Below are 19,030 nucleotides of genomic sequence, written 5' to 3'. Positions count from 1 at the left end.
GTAATGTGATATGTGTCACCTGTATGTCTGTGTGCTCCTGAGTCTGTATATGGGAGACTGCGCTGAGTAATGTGATATGTGACACCTGTATATCTGTGTGCTCCTGAGTCTGTATATGGGAGACTGTGCTGAGTAATGTGATATGTGACACCTGTATATCTGTGTGCTCCTGAGTCTGTATATGGGAGACTGAGCTGAGTAATGTGATATGTGACACTTGTATATCTGTGTGCTCCTGAGTCTTTATATGGGAGACTGCGCTGAGTAATGTGATATGTGACACATGTATATCTGTGTGCTCCTGAGTCTGTATATGGGAGACTGTGCTGAGTAATGTGATATGTGACACCTGTATATCTGTTTGCTCCTGAGTCTGTATATGGGAGACTGAGCTGAGTAATGTGATATGTGACACTTGTATATCTGTGTGCTCCTGAGTCTGTATATGGGAGACTGAGCTGAGTATTGTGATATGTGACACCTGTATATCTGTGTGCTCCTGAGTCTGTATATGGGAGACTGAGCTGAGTATTGTGATATGTGACACCTGTATATCTGTGTGCTCCTCAGTCTGTATATGGGAGACTGCGCTGAGTAATGTGATATGTGACACCTGTATATCTGTGTGCTCCTGAGTCTGTATATGGGAGACTGCGCTGAGTAATGTGATATGTGACACCTGTATATCTGTGTGCTCCTGAGTCTGTATATGGAGACTGCGCTGAGTAATGTGATATGTGACACCTGTATATCTGTGTGCTCCTGAGTCTGTATATGGAGACTGCGCTGAGTAATGTGATATGTGACACCTGTATATCTGTGTGCTCCTGAGTCTGTATATGGGAGACTGCGCTGAGTAATGTGATATGTGACACCTGTATATCTGTGTGCTCCTGAGTCTGTATATGGGAGACTGCGCTGAGTAATGTGACACCTGTATATCTGTGTGCTCCTGAGTCTGTTTATGGGAGACTGCGCTGAGTAATGTGATATGTGACACCTGTATATCTGTGTGCTCCTGAGTCTGTATATGGGAGACTGTGCTGAGTAATGTGATATGTGACACCTGTATATCTGTGTGCTCCTGAGTCTGTATATGGGAGACTGAGCTGAGTAATGTGATATGTGACACTTGTATATCTGTGTGCTCCTGAGTCTTTATATGGGAGACTGCGCTGAGTAATGTGATATGTGACACATGTATATCTGTGTGCTCCTGAGTCTGTATGAGACTGTGCTGAGTATTGTGATATGTGACACCTGTATATCTGTGTGCTCCTCAGTCTGTATATGGGAGACTGCGCTGAGTAATGTGATATGTGACACCTGTATATCTGTGTGCTCCTGAGTCTGTATATGGGAGACTGCGCTGAGTAATGTGATATGTGACACCTGTACATCTGTGTGCTTCTGAGTCTGTATATGGAGACTGCGCTGAGTAATGTGATATGTGACACCTGTATATCTGTGTGCTCCTGAGTCTGTATATGGAGACTGCGCTGAGTAATGTGATATGTGACACCTGTATATATCTGTGTGCTCCTGAGTCTGTATATGGGAGACTGCGCTGAGTAATGTGATATGTGACACCTGTATATCTGTGTGCTCCTGAGTCTGTATATGGGAGACTGCGCTGAGTAATGTGATATGTGACACCTGTATATCTGTGTGCTCCTGAGTCTGTATATGGGAGACTGCCCTGAGTAATGTGATATGTGACACTTGTATATCTGTGTGCTCCTGAGTCTGAATATGGGAGACTGCGCTGAGTAATGTGATATGTGACACCTGTATATCTGTGTGCTCCTGAGTCTGTATATGGGAGACTGCGCTGAGTAATGTGATATGTGACACCTGTTTATCTGTGAGCTCCTGAGTCTGTATATGGGAGACTGCGCTGAGTAATGTGATATGTGACACCTGTATATCTGTGTGCTCCTGAGTCTGTATATGGGAGACTGCGCTGAGTAATGTGATATGTGACACCTGTATATCTGTGAGCTCCTGAGTCTGTATATGGGAGACTGCGCTGAGTAATGTGATATGTGACACCTGTATATCTGTGTGCTCCTGAGTCTGTATATGGGAGACTGCGCTGAGTAATGTGATATGTGACACCTGTATATCTGTGTGCTCCTGAGTCTGTATATGGGAGACTGAGCTGAGTAATGTGATATGTGACACTTGTATATCTGTGTGCTCCTGAGTCTGTATATGGGAGAATGCGCTGAGTAATGTGATATGTGACACCTGTATATCTGTGTGCTCCTGTGTCTGTATATGGGAGACTGCGCTGAGTAATGTGATATGTGACACCTGTATATCTGTGTGCTCCTGAGTCTGTATATGGGACACTGTGCTGAGTAATGTGATATGTGACACCTGTATATCTGTGTGCTCCTGAGTCTGTATATGGGAGACTGCGCTGAGTAATGTGATATGTGACACATGTATATCTGTGTGCTCCTGAGTCTGTATATGGGAGACTGCGCTGAGTAATGTGATATGTGACACCTGTATATCTGTGAGCTCCTGACTCTGTATATAGGAGACTGTGCTGAGTAATGTGATATGTGACACCTGTATATCTGTGTGCTCCTGTGTCTGTATATGGGAGACTGCGCTGAGTAATGTGATATGTGACACCTGTATATCTGTGTGCTCCTGTGTCTATATGGGACACTGCGCTGAGTAATGTGATATGTGACACCTGTATATCTGTGTGCTCCTGAGTCTGCATATGGGACACTGCGCTGAGTAATGTGATAGGTGACACCTGTATAGCTGTGTGCTCCTGAGTCTGTAAATGGGACACTGCGCTGAGTAATGTGATAGGTGACACCTGTATAGCTGAGTGCTCCTGAGTCTGTATATGGGAGACTGCGCTGACTAATGTGATAGGTGACACCTGTATATCTGTGTGCTCCTGAGTCTGTATATGGGAGACTGCGCTGAGTAATGTGATAGGTGACACCTGTATATCTGTGTGCTCCTGAGTCTGTATATGGGAGACTGCGCTGAGTAATGTGATAGGTGACACCTGTATATCTGTGTGCTCCTGAGTCTGTATATGGGAGACTGCGCTGAGTAATGTGATAGGTGACACCTGTATATATCTGTGTGCTCCTGAGTCTGTATATGGGAGACTTCGCTGAGTAATGTGATAGGTGACACCTGTATAGCTGTGTGCTCCTGAGTCTGTATATGGGAGACTTCGCTGAGTAATGTGATAGGTGACACCTGTATATCTGTGTGCTCCTGAGTCTGTATATGGGAGACTGCGCTGAGTAATGTGATATGTGACACCTGTATATCTGTGTGCTCCCGAGTCTGTATATGGGAGACTGTGCTGAGTAATGTGATACCTGTATATCTGTGTGCTCCTGAGTCTGTATATTGGAGACTGCGCTGAGTAATGTGATATGTGACACCTGTATATCTGTGTGCTCCTGAGTCTGTATATGGGAGACTGTGCTGAGTAATGTGATATGTGACACCTGTATATCTGTGTGCTCCTGAGTCTGTATATGGGAGACTGAGCTGAGTAATGTGATATGTGACACATGTATATCTGTGTGCTCCTGAGTCTGTATATGGGAGACTGCGCTGAGTAATGTGATATGTGACACCTGTATATCTGTGTGCTCCTGAGTCTGTATATGGGAGACTGCACTGAGTAATGTGACACCTGTATATCTGTGTGCTCCTGAGTCTGTATATGGGAGACTGCGCTGAGTAATGTGATATGTGACACCTGTATATCTGTGTGCTCCTTTGTCTGTATATGGGCGACTGCGCTGAGTAATGTGATATGTGACACCTGTGTATCTGTGTGTTCCTGAGTCTGTATATGGGAGACTGCGCTGAGTAATGTGATATGTGACACCTGTATATCTGTGTGCTCCTGAGTCTGTATATGGGAGACTGCGCTGAGTAATGTGATATGTGACACCTGTATATCTGTGTGCTCCTGAGTCTGTATATGGGAGACTGTGCTGAGTAATGTGATATGTGACACCTGTATATCTGTGTGCTCCTGAGTCTGTATATAGGAGACTGCGCTGAGTAATGTGATATGTGACACCTGTATATCTGTGAGCTCCTGAGTCTGTATATGGGAGACTGCGCTGAGTAATGTGATATGTGACACCTGTATATCTGTGTGCTCCTGAGTCTGTATATGGGAGACTGCGCTGAGTAATGTGATATGTGACACCTGTATATCTGTGTGCTCCTGAGTCTGTATATGGGAGACTGCGCTGAGTAATGTGATATGTGACACCTGTATATCTGTGTGCTCCTGAGTCTGTATATGGAGACTGCGCTGAGTAATGTGATATGTGACACCTGTATATCTGTGTGCTCCTGAGTCTGTATATGGAGACTGCGCTGAGTAATGTGATATGTGACACCTGTATATATCTGTGTGCTCCTGAGTCTGTATATGGGAGACTGCGCTGAGTAATGTGATATGTGACACCTGTATATCTGTGTGCTCCTGAGTCTGTATATGGGAGACTGCGCTGAGTAATGTGATATGTGACACCTGTATATCTGTGTGCTCCTGAGTCTGTATATGGGAGACTGTGCTGAGTAATGTGATATGTGACACCTGTATATCTGTGTGCTCCTGAGTCTGTATATGGGAGACTGAGCTGAGTAATGTGATATGTGACACTTGTATATCTGTGTGCTCCTGAGTCTGTATATGGGAGACTGCGCTGAGTAATGTGATATGTGACACCTGTATATCTGTGTGCTCCTGAGTCTGTATATGGGAGACTGCGCTGAGTAATGTGATATGTGACACCTGTATATCTGTGTGCTCCTGAGTCTGTATATGGAGACTGTGCTGAGTAATGTGATATGTGACACCTGTATATCTATGTGACACCTGTATATCTGTGTGTTCCTGAGTCTGTATATGGGAGACTGCGCTGAGTAATGTGATATGTGACACCTATATATCTATGTGACACCTGTATATCTGTGTGCTCCTGAGTCTGTATATGGGAGACTGCGCTGAGTAATGTAATATGTGACACCTGTATATCTGTGTGCTCCTGAGTCTGTATATGGGAGACTGCGCTGAGTAATATGATATGTGACACCTGTATATCTGTGTGCTCCTGAGTCTGTATATGGGAGACTGCGCTGAGTAATGTAATATGTGACACCTGTATATCTGTGTGCTCCTGAGTCTGTATATGGAGACTGCGCTGAGTAATGTGATATGTGACACCTGTATATCTGTGTGCTCCTGAGTCTGTATATGGGAGACTGCGCTGAGTAATGTAATATGTGACACCTGTATATCTGTGTGCTCCTGAGTCTGTATATGGAGACTGCGCTGAGTAATGTGATATGTGACACCTGTATATCTGTGTGCTCCTGAGTCTGTATATGGAGACTGCGCTGAGTAATGTGATATGTGACACCTGTATATCTGTGTGCTCCTGAGTCTGTATATAGGAGACTGCGCTGAGTAATGTGATATGTGACACCTGTATATCTGTGTGGTCTGTATATAAAAAAGCTGCAGCCGTTACATTGTACCATTTCCTATACAGATTCAGAGGGTAAATTTACAAAAGTGCGGTATTTAGAAGTGGAGATGTTGCCCATAACAACCAAACATATTGTATTTAACATCTATCTAGCACCTGCTAGATGATAATAGCTAGAATCTGGTTGGTTGCTATGGGCAACATCTCCACTTCTAAAAACCAACACTTTAGTAAATATGCCCCAGAGACTCTCACTCATACAAGTGTTGCATATGAAATTAATCAGCACAGTCTGCTGGTGCTTCCTAATTGTATTGCAGCTTTGATGCATTTACAGCAAAAAAAAGACGCCCTGCGCAAGCAGTCTCGCAGGATCGGCGCGCCGAGATAGTGTTTTTACAGTGACTGCAGCAAAGATGTATAAGGAGACATATTTGTGCATAAATATATATTTACCCCATTGCCCCACAGAGTTATTAGTAACATTGAATCATTCTGCATTTTTTGATCTTGGATTGTTCCCGCCCAGCGCTGACACCCATTAATACCTTTATAATATGCATTAATACAATGGGCCTGATTCAGAGCCGTTCGCTATTTGTGGTCGTTCGTTCAAAAACAAGGGGTGGCTATTCAAATGATCCGTTCGCAAATTGCAGTCTGTTCCCACCTCTAAGTCTGAATGAGCGAGCAAAACATACGCTCGTTTTTTTGATAAAAACGCCCCCTGGCCGCACGCACCATACGTCATGTCCGCTATTTATTAGATTAATCGAGTACATCGTACAGCGTATGAACTGCTCGCTATTCTTGTGGTTGGTGTTTCCAACCGCTATTTTGCGAGCAGTTCTGAGTTAAAAAAAACCAAGTGACGTGGTCAATGACGCTGCTGTATTAATTATGCACTCCCTTAAAACACCCGTTTTGACCTTTAAGCACGCCTGCGTTCGGATCTCCACTCCCCGTTTTCAAGCACCTTCCCCTGTTACCACCCACATACGCCTCATTCTGTCACTCAAAATAGCAGGCCCTCGCTATATTGCGTACCAACGATTTTCGGCCGCACTGACTGGTTCGCGCATGCGTACTAAAAACCGTACGCATGCGCAGATGTGCGAACATCGCTCGGAACGAGCGTACTGCCGCTAGCGAGTGGCTCTGAATGAGGGCCAATATATTTTGTGCACAGGGTAATGTCAGTAACGTCTCGGAGTAAACTGTAGAGTTCTGGGAAATAGTTTTGCTACATGGGATAAGAAACATAGGGGGAGATGTATCAATCCTTGAAGAGAGATTTACTGGAGAGTTTGTGAAAATCAACCAATCGGTGTCTTATTGTCATTTCATAGTTTGTGCTAGATAAATGACAGAAGCTGATTGGCTGCTATGGGCAATTTCTCCACTTTATCTCCCTCCAAGATTTGATACATTTCTCCAAAAGAGACAGTGCAAATGGATTGTCAGCGACTGAAGAAATGTTGCATGTTATGCCGTTTCTCAGGACTCTCTTTGGGATGGATCCCGCTGCGTTCTCATCTTCCCGGATGTCCCTCCTTCCTGGGGATCCCCTCCGTTAGGCCTGCAGGTATTTGGGCTCATTCGGACGCAAGTTCATAACTTTACAGACACAGAAGAGGATGAGGGTGAAGAACCACAAGCTCCAGCCCACAGCGGCCGCGATCCAGCCGTAACTGTCCATTCCCGGTGTACAACATCTGCTCGCCACCTCGCAGATGTCTACTTCTGTGGGGGGCAAATACAAAAACGGGGGGGGGGGTCTCAGAGACATTTATCCGTATAGCAGCAGCTGTATTGCATTGTGCTTTACAATTAGGTGCAAAGACTAATAATACAATGCTGGTCAGAGAAGCTTACAATCTATCTGATAATAGGAGTTTAAAGCACGAGGTTAAACGCTGTGAATTCATCCAGCAAGATTGCATGGGTAAAAAGTGAGCCGTGGGCTGTGTGAGTGTAGAAAGAGAACATGGAAGTTTTGTGGATGGGGTAGAATATCTTTGGGGGGTTAGGCATGTAGTGTAATTGAAGCTTTGGACGCCGTGATTCGGGGCTGGATTTCTGCGAGGGTGCATGACATGACGCAGCAAAATGGCACATAGGAGGCGGACGAGAAGATTTTCCAGCCAAGGTGCAGCCTCCAGGTGGCGTGGATCACTTCCCAGTGAGTGGGTGCAGGGTGCTGTCTCATTTACTGGACTGGGACACAAATGGGATTTATTTTAGCACAGGGATTATAATTTCTACTTCAGGGTCCATAGAGTCCACAGGGTTGACCTTGGGGGGGTATAGCTGGATCTGGATCCACGGGCACCACGCAGTTAAAGCTTTGCTGCTCCCAGGATGCACTTGGGTCCGTCCTCCTCTATACCCCGCCCCCGAGCCACAGGCACCTCAGTTTTAGTTGGTGCCCGGCCGGAGTCGGGTCACCCTGCACAGTGGGGCTGCATAAGCAGCCCCTAAGCTTTATTTTTTTAGGAGAAGAGTTTATTCTTTATTTTGACTATCTTCAGAGCGGCAGCAATGGACTGTCCATCTGGACGTCCACGCTGCCACTCCAACAGCCCCGCTGGCGCTGCGACGCCAGTACTGATCTAGAGATCACAGCGGGACCCCGGAGTCAGTACTAGCGTGGCTCCGGGACCTCCTTAGGACTGCTGCCGGATTCCACGGGGCCAGGTAAGCGCTGCGCGCGGGGAACAAATGCAGTCTTTAAGCCGCCAGTCTCTGGGGACAGACCGGCGGCGCTAGTAGCAGCGGCGGGCTCCCCACTCTGGTATACCCCGCGTGTCTGCTGGCCTCCAGGGTGTAAGTACCGGCGGGGAACCGGCTTCCCTGGGGGTTTAATACTAGCAGGGGAGGCGGCCTTCCCTGCTTTAGCGCTCCTCCCCTCAGCCCAGCGCGCCTTCTCTCATGCGTGCTGGCGTCGCTGGGCTGTTCCTCTTGCGGCCACTCCTCAGTGCTCTCCGGCGGCCATCTTCAGGCAGCATCGCAGAGCTCCCAGGCGGTATACAGTGGACCAGTCCCCCTGCGTACCTCTCCCCTTGTCAGGACAGTGTTCGCAGCGCTATAGCCCTCCCAGACACTGAATCTGGGAGTGTCCGTCCATGGCCGTCTCTTGGGTGGCTAAGGCCATCGAGAGCTGGGCCAACGCTTTGGAGGATACCTTTCCGGAGGATGCTCCGGAGATCCAGAGAGCGTTGATAGGACAAATGAGGGATGCGGCTTCCTACATTGGGGAAGCATCGTTAGATGCGAGCCTGCTGACCTCTCGGGTGTCGGCTGCAGCTGTGTCGGCGCGTCGGTCCTTGTGGCTGAGGTCTTGGAAGGCTGATGCGGACTCCAAAAAGGGCCTGGAGGCCTTACCTTTTAATGGGTAGTTGCTTTTTGGTCCAGACTTGGACGAAATTGTGGATACTCTGGCTAAGTCTAAATCAGCCTTCCTCCCTTCGGCTTCTGCACCTACCAAGGCACGGAGCTCTGCCTTTCAGTCCTTTCGGGTTCAGGGCAAGGCCAAAGGTCAGTCCTTCCCGAGGCAGTCGACAACCAAGGTCGCTTCTAAGCCCAAGAAGCAGGCCTGGAGTGCCCTTGAGGCGCCCTGGAGGCGCCCTTCTTCCAAGCAGGAGGATAAACCTTCTGCCTGATGGGATGGGCCTCCCTCTGGGGGTCCCCAGAGTGGGAGGCCGACTTCTTCTGTTTGCCCAGTGCTGGCACAATACCACCACGGATGCCTGGGTTTGAGAAGTGGTCTCCCAGGGGTACGCCCTGTCTTTTCGGCACAGACCGCCCCACCAGTTTTTCTGCACGAGTCCTTCTCAGGATACGACCAAGACTTTACTGATTCAGGAAGCTATAGATTCCTTGCTGAAAGCAGGGGTCATTGTTCCCGTTCCTCAATTACAACGGGGACGGGGTACTATTCTTCTCTGTTTCTGGTGCAGAAACCCAATGGTTCTCATCGCCCTATCCTCAACTTGAAGTCTCTGAACAAATTCCTCAGAGTTCCCAAGTTCAGGATGGAAATGTTACATTCCATCATTCTGGCGATGGAACCGGGGGATTACATGGTGTCCCTGGATATCCATGACGCCTACCTCCATGTTCTGATAGCACCTTCGCACCAGCGGTATCTGAGGTTTGCTATCCTTCAACATCATTTTCAGTTCCGAGCGCTACCCTTTGGCCTCTCCACGGCACCGAGGGTGTTCACGAACATTATGGCGGTCATGGTCGCACATCTTTGGAACCAGAATGTACAGGTGTTGCCATATCTGGACGACCTCCTGTCGCTGGCGAGCTCCCCGGAGGTACTGCTTCAACATCTCCACCTGACGATCGCTTGCCTGCAAGCGCACGGGTGGCTGATAAATTGGAAAAAGTCCTCCCTGATTCCATCACAGCGGATGGTTCATTTGGGAGCCCTGCTGGATTCTCGTCAGCAACGGATTTTCCTGACTCCGGAAAAGGTCTCCTCCCTGCAGCTGCGGATACACAGTTGCCAGAGCAGTTGCCGCCTGTCCGTCCATTCGGCTATGAGAGTTCTGGGGTCCATGGTGTCGACATTCGACATGGTGGAATTTGCCCAGTTCCATTCCCGGCCCCTGCAGGGGCTGATTCTATCGGAATGGAACGGGTTACCTCACCGGATCCGCTCTCAGATGCTGGTGTTGTCCCCGGAGGTTCGGCAGTCTTTGGCTTGGTGGCTTCAGACAGCGCATCTGGTCGAGGGGCGCCCCTTTTGGATCCCGGACTGGGTCCTGCTCACGACGGATGCCAGTCTCCGGGGTTGGGGGGCCGTGACCGGCTCATTATCGCTCCAGGGTCGTTGGTCCGCGGAAGAAGCACTTCTCCCCATCAACATCCTGGAACTGTGGGCAGTATACAGGGCCCCGCAGTCGTCCGGCCCCGCTCTTCACGGAAGGGCGGTTCAGGTGCAGTCCGACAACGCCACCACGGTGGTGTACATCAACCACCAAGGAGGAACTCGCAGTCGGGCAGCGATGTCAGAGGTGTCTCGTATTCTTGCTTGGGCGGAGTGTCACATTCCAGCGATCTCGGCAGTCTTCATTCCCGGAGTCCTCAATTGGGAGACGGACTTCCTCAGCCGTCACGACGTGCATCCCGGGGAATGGTCGCTTCACCCAGAGGTGTTTCAGCTACTCGTGGACAGGTGAGGGCTGCCGGAGCTGGACTTGATGGCCTCCCGTCACAATCACAAGTTGCCCGTTTACGGGTCAAGGACAAGAGACGCAGGCGCCTGTCTGGTAGACGCACTGTCGGTGAAATGGACGTTTCACCTGGCGTATCTGTTTCCTCCGATATCCCTGCTTCCTCGGGTTCTGCGGAAATTCAAGCAGGACGGCGGCACGCTCGTGCTGGTAGCTCTGGCGTGGCCCAGATGTCCTTGGTACTCCGATCTGAGGTGCCTCTCCATCAACGCTCCGTACCTTCTTCCTCAGCGTCGGGACCTGTTGTCTCAAGGGCCCTGCCTTTACCCGGATCTGGGTCGGCTGTCTTTGACGGCGTGGCTCTTGAGACAGCCGTCTTGAGGTCTAGGGGTTTCTCCAGTTCGGTCATTGGTACCATGCTTAGGGCACGCAAGCCTGCTTCCGCACGGATTTACCACAGGGTGTGGCGCACTTATTTTCAGTGGTGTGAATCCAGAAACTATGATCCGCAGGTGTTCCGGGTTTCCAGAATCTTGGAGTTTCTTCAATCGGGTTTGGACCTTGGCTTACGCCTGGCCTCTCTGACGGTTCATGTGTCTGCTTTGTCCGTGTGGTTTCAGCAACAGATTGCTACACTACCAGATGTTCACACCTTTTTCCAGGGTGTTCTCAGGATCCAACCTCCCTTCGTGCCTCCGGTGGCTCCTTGGGACTTGGCGGTGGTGCTACGGGTCTTGCAGGGTCCTCCTTTTGAGCCGCTTGAGTCTGTGGAACTCAAGTGGCTGACGTTTAAGACCGTTTTTCTCCTGGCAATTGCTTCTGCCAGGAGGGTGTCAGAATTGGGGGCGCTTTCCTGTCGCCCTCCTTTTCTGATTTTTCACCAGGACAGAGCGGTGCTCCGCACTCGTCCTGAGTTTTTGCCCAAAGTGGTCTCAAAGTTCCACATTAATCAGGAACTTGTTGTGCCAGCTTTTCAGTCACCTGATCTTTCAGCTGGTGAGGCTTCCTTAGATGTAGTCCGGGCACTTAGAATCTATGTGGTCCGGACTGCTTCGGTTAGGAAGTCGGATTCGTTGTTTGTCCTCTTCGGTTTTCACAAGAGGGGTTGGCCTGCCAACTAGCAAACGTTAGGCCGTTGGCTTCGTTCAGTTATTTGTGAGGCTTATGCACAGGAGGGTTTACCTGTGCCAGCCTCTGTTAAGGCTCATTCCACTCGTTCTGTGGGTCCCTCTTGGGCTGCTAGACGTGGCGCCTCCGCTGCTCAGCTGTGTAAGGCGGCCACTTGGTCTTCAATTCAGACGTTTTTGAGGTTCTATGCATTTGACACCTTCGCCTCTCAGGATGCCTCCTTCGGGTGCCGGGTGCTCCTTTCAGCACAGGAGCGTCCCCGCCCTTAGTTGAACTGCTTTGGGACATCCCCAAGGTCAACCCTGTGGACCCCCTATGGACCCTGAAGTAGAAAACAAGAGATATGGTAAGAACTTACCTTTGTTATCTCTGTTTCTACGAAGTCCATAGGGTCCACAGGGCGCCCGCCCTGACGCTCCTGGCTTCATATGGGCTGTGTGGCTGGTCACCGGTTTTCCGTCTCCCATTTCTGTGAGTATGGTTTCTTGTGTGTTCCAGTCTTCCTTCTCTCTGTTTAGTCTCCTCCTCCGGCCTTGGCTGCTTACTAACTGAGGTGCCTGTGGCTCGGGGGCGGGGTATAGAGGAGGATGGACCCAAGTGCATCCTGGGAGCAGCAAAGCTTTAACTGCGTGGTGCCCGTGGATCCAGATCCAGCTATACCCCAAGGTCAACCCTGTGGACCCTATGGACCCTGAAGTAGAAAACAAGAGATATGGTAAGAACTTACCTTTGTTATCTCTGTTTCTACGAAGTCCATAGGGTCCACAGGGCGCCCGCCCTGACGCACCTGGCTTCATATGGGCTGTGTGGCTGGTCACCGGTTTTCCGTCTCCCATTTCTGTGAGTATGGTTTCTTGTGTGTTCCAGTCTTCCTTCTCTCTGTTTAGTCTCCTCCTCCGGCCTTGGCTGCTTACTAACTGAGGTGCCTGTGGCTCGGGGGCGGGGTATAGAGGAGGACGGACCCAAGTGCATCCTGGGAGCAGCAAAGCTTTAACTGCGTGGTGCCCGTGGATCCAGATCCAGCTATACCCCAAGGTCAACCCTGTGGACCCTATGGACTTCGTAGAAACAGAGATAACAAAGGTGAGTTCTTACCATATCTCTTGTTTTTACACAGGCTCAGTGCTGGGCGGAGGTCGGGTCTTGTCCTATGATTTTATTGGGACCCAGATGGGAATACAAAAAAAAAAACTGAGCAGTATGGGACGATGGGAGTGAATGCTGGGAGGTAGGACTGTAGGAGGTTGGACTATGATATAATTTTTGACACTGCGATCTGCGCCTCATCATTGCACGTTGTGGTCGAAGTTCTAGGTCACGGAGACGTCTTGTGAGCGCAGGGAGGGCCTACACCGTTGATGTGTTCTCCGCAAACCAATTACGGAGCAGCTGGGGAAACATGCGTTTTGAGCACTACGCATTTCACCTTCTTTTGTACATGATCTATTGTTTTTAACGCTCCTGTATTTAATGGGCGCCCAACAGAGCAATTCAAATTCTACGCCGGGCGCGAGAGACGTGGACGCACACATTGCTGTTCGCAGCCTCCTGAAGTGGCGAGCAGAAATGTGCGAAAAATCTGTGGTTGGCGCCCTGACTAGTACTTTAGCTGGGTTTAGCCACTAAACCCAGGACTTTTGGGCGCGACAAGCGAGATAATTTATTGCCACCTAAAACAATTGAATTGCTCCATTGGGCGCCCATTAATTATCACCACCCAAAAAGCAACTGAATTCCCCCCCTGTCATTGATCTAGCACGGCCTGTAACAGTTAGAAGCTGGTGCTTTATCTCTCCAAGATTTGATACAACTCCCCCATTGCCTTAACCATAAAGTACAGTAATGTGCAGTTCCCCTTATCCACGGTATAATCTCCATGCTCCGTGATATCCTGATCAGGGACTGAGGGGAGACAGACGATCTAACACTGACTGGAATACACAGAGTTTGCATTGATACAGACATTGGGGACTTACCTGGACATTGCAGTAACATCGTCACTGTATTGTTGGAGTCTGAAATGAGTAAAGCATGGTCAGCTCATTAACCGAGGACATGGCCAGATGGGGTACACAAGTCACTGGTATGGGGGACATGGAGGCAGGTGAGGACGGGATCTCAGAAATGAGATTTTACTTTGCACAATGAGAAGTATATATGGCTTCCTGCCTGCATCCCGTATAAATGACCTTATGGGTTGTAGAGTTTTTCTTGGGTGGTTCTGAGTTTGTGGGGGCAGTAATCTGACGGGTATAATACCTATGATAATGTGTTGACCGTCTATCAATAATTTCCTACCGACGAGTACAATACCTGCTATAATGTGTCGGTATAATATCTCTTATAATGTATCAGCTTATGGGTGTAATACCTGTAATAATGTATCAGTATAACATTGGCTGATGGGTGTAATACCTGTAATAATGTATCAGTATAATATCTCTTATAATGTATCAGCTTATAGGTGTAATACCTGTAATAATGTATCAGTATAATATCCCTTATGACATATCAGCTTATGGCTGTAATACATGTAATAATGCATCAGTATAATATCTTATAACATATCAGCTTATGGCTGTAATACCTGTAATAATGTATCAGTATAATACCTCTTAAAATGTATTGGCTTATGGGTGTATTACCTGTAATAATGTATCAGTATAATGCCTTTTATAATGTATTGGCTGATGGGTGTAATACCTGTAATAATGAATCAGTATAATATATCTTATAATATATGGGCCCCTTGGGTGTAATACCTGTAATAATGTACAGTATCAGTATATCATTGGCTGATGGGTATAATACCTGTAATAATGTATCAGTATAATATATCTTATAATATATGGGCCCCTTGGGTGTAATACCTGTAATAATGTACAGTATCAGTATATCATTGGCTGATGGGTATAATACCTGTGATAATGTATCAGTATAACATTCGCTGATGGGTGTAAATCAGTATAATATCTCTTATAACGTATCAGCTTATGGGTGTAATATCTGTAATAATGTATCAGTATAATATTGGCTGATGGGTGTAATACCTGTAATAATGTATCAGTATAATATCTCTTATAACGTATCAGCTTATGGGTGTAATATCTGTAATAATGTATCAGTATAATACCTCTTATCAGCTTATGGGTGTAATACCTGTAATAATGTATCAGTATAATATGTCTTATAATGTATGGACCCCTTGGGTGTAATACCTGTAATAATGTATCAGTATAATTCCTCTTATAACGTATCAGCTCATGGGTGTAATACCTGTAATAATGTATCAGTATAATATGTCTTATAATGTATGGACCCCTTGGGTGTAATACCTGTAATAATATATCAGTATAATTCATCTTATAACTTATCATCTTATGGGTGTAATACCTGTAATAATGTATCAGTATAATACCTCTTATAACTTATCATCTTATGGGTGAAATACCTGTAATAATGTATCAGTATATTACCTCTATTAATTTATCATCTTATGGGTGTAATACCTGTAATAATGTATTAATTTATTTGTGTAATACACATCTGTCAATATATTACCTGCAACAACGCATCAGTAAAACATGTAATAATCTATCCATAGCAGTTTATAAGCATAATTCCTGTTATAATGTCTTAGATTATCATTGTAACACCTGTAATAATTTTTCAGGAACACTTTATCTGTATTTATTTATTACCAGTTATTATTTATATAGCGCACACATATTCCGCAGCGCTTTACATGGAATATCTTACCATTCACATCAGTCCCTGCCCCCAATATGGTCAATTTTTTTGTGGGGAGCCAATTAACCTACCAGTATAATTTTGGAGTGTGGGAGGAAACCGGAGTACCCGGAGGAAACCCACGCAAGCACAGGAAGAATATACAAACTCCACACAGTGGGAATTGAACCCACAACCTCAGTGCTGTGAGGCAGTAACGCTAACCATTACACCATCTGTGCTGCCTAATGTATCAGTAATTGTTTATCTGTAGCTTACCTGTAATAACATATCAGTATAACACCTGTAATAATGTATTAGTATCAGTTTGATTATCGCAGGTGTTATACTGATTGATTATTACAGGTGTTATACTGATCATCAGTATAACACCTGTAATAATGTGTCAGTATAACACCTGTAATAATGTGTCAGTATAACACCTGTAATAATGTGTCAGTATAACACCTGTAATAATGTATAATCGGTGATGGATTCGGTACACACTCACCTGATGTGTTCTCCTGGATATAACAGAGGAGGAGCAGGAGGAAGACAGAAAGAGAGGTCTTCATATTGGGGACAATGCAGAAGGTCTCTACACTGGATCTGATGTGACTGAGGATAACAGCCAGGCTGATCAGGAGCAGAGGAGTGGGAGGAGCCACCTGGTGGCTGAGCTCCGCCCCCACACTCACCTGTAGACGTTCTATAGCAGAAGAATGAATTCTCAGTTATATCACAACCAATAGCCACCTGCTTGTGAGAGCACCCGGCCGCCATCCCATACAGCGCACATTTACATCGGCTCTCTCCTGGGCGCAAGAGATACAATAATAAGTATACAGATATATAAATCGCATCAGGTGTCAGCTCTTATAGCACGAAGGGGTCTATTTACTAAGCTGTGTTAGGAGATCAAGTGAACGGTGATAAGGTACCAGCCAATCAGCTCCTAACTGCCATCTCACAGGCTCTGTTTGAAAAATGACAGTTGGGAGCTGATTGGCTGGTACCTTATCTCGGTTCACTTTATCTCCTAACACTGCTTAGTAAATAGACCCCTAAGGGACAAAAACAGATAAGTGCATTATCCTTAAGGGGAAAAGTGCGCAATAAAGTTATAATAGATTAAATATACATTTTCGGCGTAACCCCACGGACAGTTTTTAATCACTTTTATTTCTAATCCACATTTCTATAATTTTTTTTTTTTTAATAATATTTGCTGTATTTTAGAGGGTCCAGATGTGTGTAACGCCGGAGAAGTACGTTATGGGACATCAGTGGGACGTATTCCTGGCGGCAGATATCGGTAACGTTGTGTAAGTGACATGTACAGTAATGACAGTATACACAGAGCAGCCAGAGTCGCAGGCGATGCCAACGCAATTCCAGTTGCCAGCGGTGAACTGTATGCTAATGCAATTATGCGCCCGAGTCGTACGCATCTATGCGATCGCACCGTCCCACTCCTATGTCTGCGGAGCAGCCGCCATCACTATCAGCAGCGCTTACACCTACCCCAGGCCAGGAGCAGGAGCTGTAATGCCCATTTAGCGAGCCGCAGAGTCATGGCTGAGATGCGCACAACTCTGCACCGCTCGTAATCTCCTAAAGAGGCTATACAGCCCGCAATACCTGCGCAGTTTGCTCACAATCGCATTCAGGGGTCTATTTACTAAGACTTGGATGGAGAGAAAGTGAACAGAGATAAAGTACCAGCCAATCGGCTCCTAACTGCCATGTCACAGGCTGTTTGAAAAATGACAGGAGCTGATTGGCTGGTACCTCATCTCTGTTCACTTTCTCTTCATCCAATGCTTAGTACATAGACACCTCAGTTTTGCGTGTGACTTCTCAGAGTTATTTGGCCGGGGGCTGGGTTACTGGTGGTAAGACCCCCGGCTCTCAGAGGTCTCTGCCTGTAACCTGGGCAGTCAGACAGCCCTGGTTGGATACAGGCACCAGTGATTGGGACAAACCAGTTCAGTGTTTGCTAAACACCCGGGGAGCGCTGTGCGTGTCCCTATGAAGGTGACCTGTTGTATAAACAACATGTAAATGATCTCCTGTGTTCCGTCTCCTCACCCCGATCTGATACATAATATTTATCCGCTTCAGAGGTCACCCGGTGATATTAGGAGAGCAGTCGCCCATGTGAGCATGTTCTGTCAGCTCTACGGATAGGGGACAGTGATACAAGTGACAAATAAAACACTTTCATCTCATACAATAACCATAGATTGTCAGCTCTTGGGAGCAGGCACCTCCCATCCTCTGTTTCATCTCCCTGATTGTACTGCTCTGCAGAATATGCTGCAGCTATGCACAGTGCTTTATGTGTGGGGGTACTCGGGGGTGCACAGTACCTGCACTTTTTGTTTTGGGCTGATCTTTATTCCTTATAACGAGTCCCAGAAACAGGAGGAAATCAGTGAAATAATTACAGGAATGAATATAATAAGTATCTGCTCCTTTATCCAGGGTGTGGAAGCGGTATGCAGTCAGGATGCCGACGGTCTAAATGCCGACCATCGGCATCCCGACTATCTAATCCCGGCAAGTGTCTAATGACAGGTGTCGAAATCCCGACGCCAGGGGGGGGAGGGTTAGGTAAGGGGGCTCTCGGGGGGGACATAGGGTTAGGCACCCCCCGGGAGGTTAGGATTAGGCTAGGGGAAGGGGGGGTTAGGCACCCCCGGGAGGAGGTTAGGGTTAGGCCACCCCCCTGGGTAGACTTAGGGTTAGGCTACGGGGAATGGGGGTTTAGGTTTAGGCACTTAGAGGGGGGTTAGGTACTTTGGGGGGGGGGATGTTTGGGTTAGGCACCCCGGGAGGAGGTTAGGGTTAGGCAGCCCTAAAGGAGGGTTAGGGGGGGGGGGTTAGTAAATAGATCTTCACTGCCGGGCTTCCGCTGCGGCCGGCGGTAAATCATACTGATTCCGTGGAAGCTGCTATACGTATCTATATTCTGTATTATCTTGTATCACATTGTAACTCTAGGTGAGTACCGACACCTTCTTCCATAGAAAAACAGCACTGGCTGTATACATATAGCACAATGATAGTGAATACATTTATACATTGATTATAAAAGCAGGTATATCGTTATGCTGGGATCCAGCTGCTGGAGTGTAAGAAGGCATTTAGGGGTCTATTCACTAAGCCTTGGCGAGAGATAAAATAGAGAAAGATAAGTCCCAGACAATCAGCTCCTAACTTTCATGTTACAGGCTGTGTTTGAAAAATTACAGGAGCTGATTGGCTGGGACTTATCTTTCTCCGTTTTATCTCTCTCCAAGGCTTAAGCTGGCCACACATCTAAAGATTATCTGTCCAACCAGCCAACTAGTTGATTGGTTGGAATGAAAACCTGGTAAGGTATGAAAGCAAATGACGATCAGCAATTTCCTCCCAAACGCTGGAAAATGGACCAAAACTGTTGTTTGAACACATAGTTTAGATCACACATTTAAC

The 19,030-nt window shown here is 47.2% G+C and overlaps 1 protein-coding gene across 1 annotated transcript; it reads right to left on the bottom strand.

Annotated features, from left to right (window-relative positions):
* Positions 1-5,946: 5,946 nt before the first annotated feature.
* TMEM213 (transmembrane protein 213) lies at positions 5,947-16,170 on the bottom strand. Its single transcript, XM_088463164.1, has 3 exons — positions 16,062-16,170; positions 13,798-13,836; positions 5,947-7,250 (listed from the first exon to the last, which is right to left on the bottom strand). Exons 1-3 carry the CDS (start codon positions 16,123-16,125, stop codon positions 7,081-7,083), a joined length of 273 nt encoding a protein of 90 aa, XP_088319290.1. The 5' UTR covers positions 16,126-16,170; the 3' UTR covers positions 5,947-7,080.
* Positions 16,171-19,030: the final 2,860 nt, after the last annotated feature.

The sequence above is a fragment of the Taudactylus pleione genome, unplaced genomic scaffold (assembly GCF_031769625.1).
Source record: "Taudactylus pleione unplaced genomic scaffold, aTauple2 ptg001329l, whole genome shotgun sequence".
In the NCBI taxonomy this organism is placed as follows: Eukaryota; Metazoa; Chordata; class Amphibia; order Anura; family Myobatrachidae; genus Taudactylus; species Taudactylus pleione.
This window is presented reverse-complemented; position numbering and strand designations above follow the sequence as displayed.

What these genes read in the sequence shown, in the direction of transcription:
- TMEM213 (XM_088463164.1), bottom strand. Translation starts at nt 16,125, where the DNA reads ATGAAGACCTCTCTTTCTGTCTTCCTCCTGCTCCTCCTCTGTTATATC. An exon ending in TATCCAGGAGAACACATCAG is followed by an intron (nt 13,837 to 16,061) that starts GTGAGTGTGTAC and finishes TACTCATTTCAG; the next exon opens with ACTCCAACAATACAGTGACG. An exon ending in GATGTTACTGCAATGTCCAG is followed by an intron (nt 7,251 to 13,797) that starts GTAAGTCCCCAA and finishes TGCCCCCCACAG; the next exon opens with AAGTAGACATCTGCGAGGTG.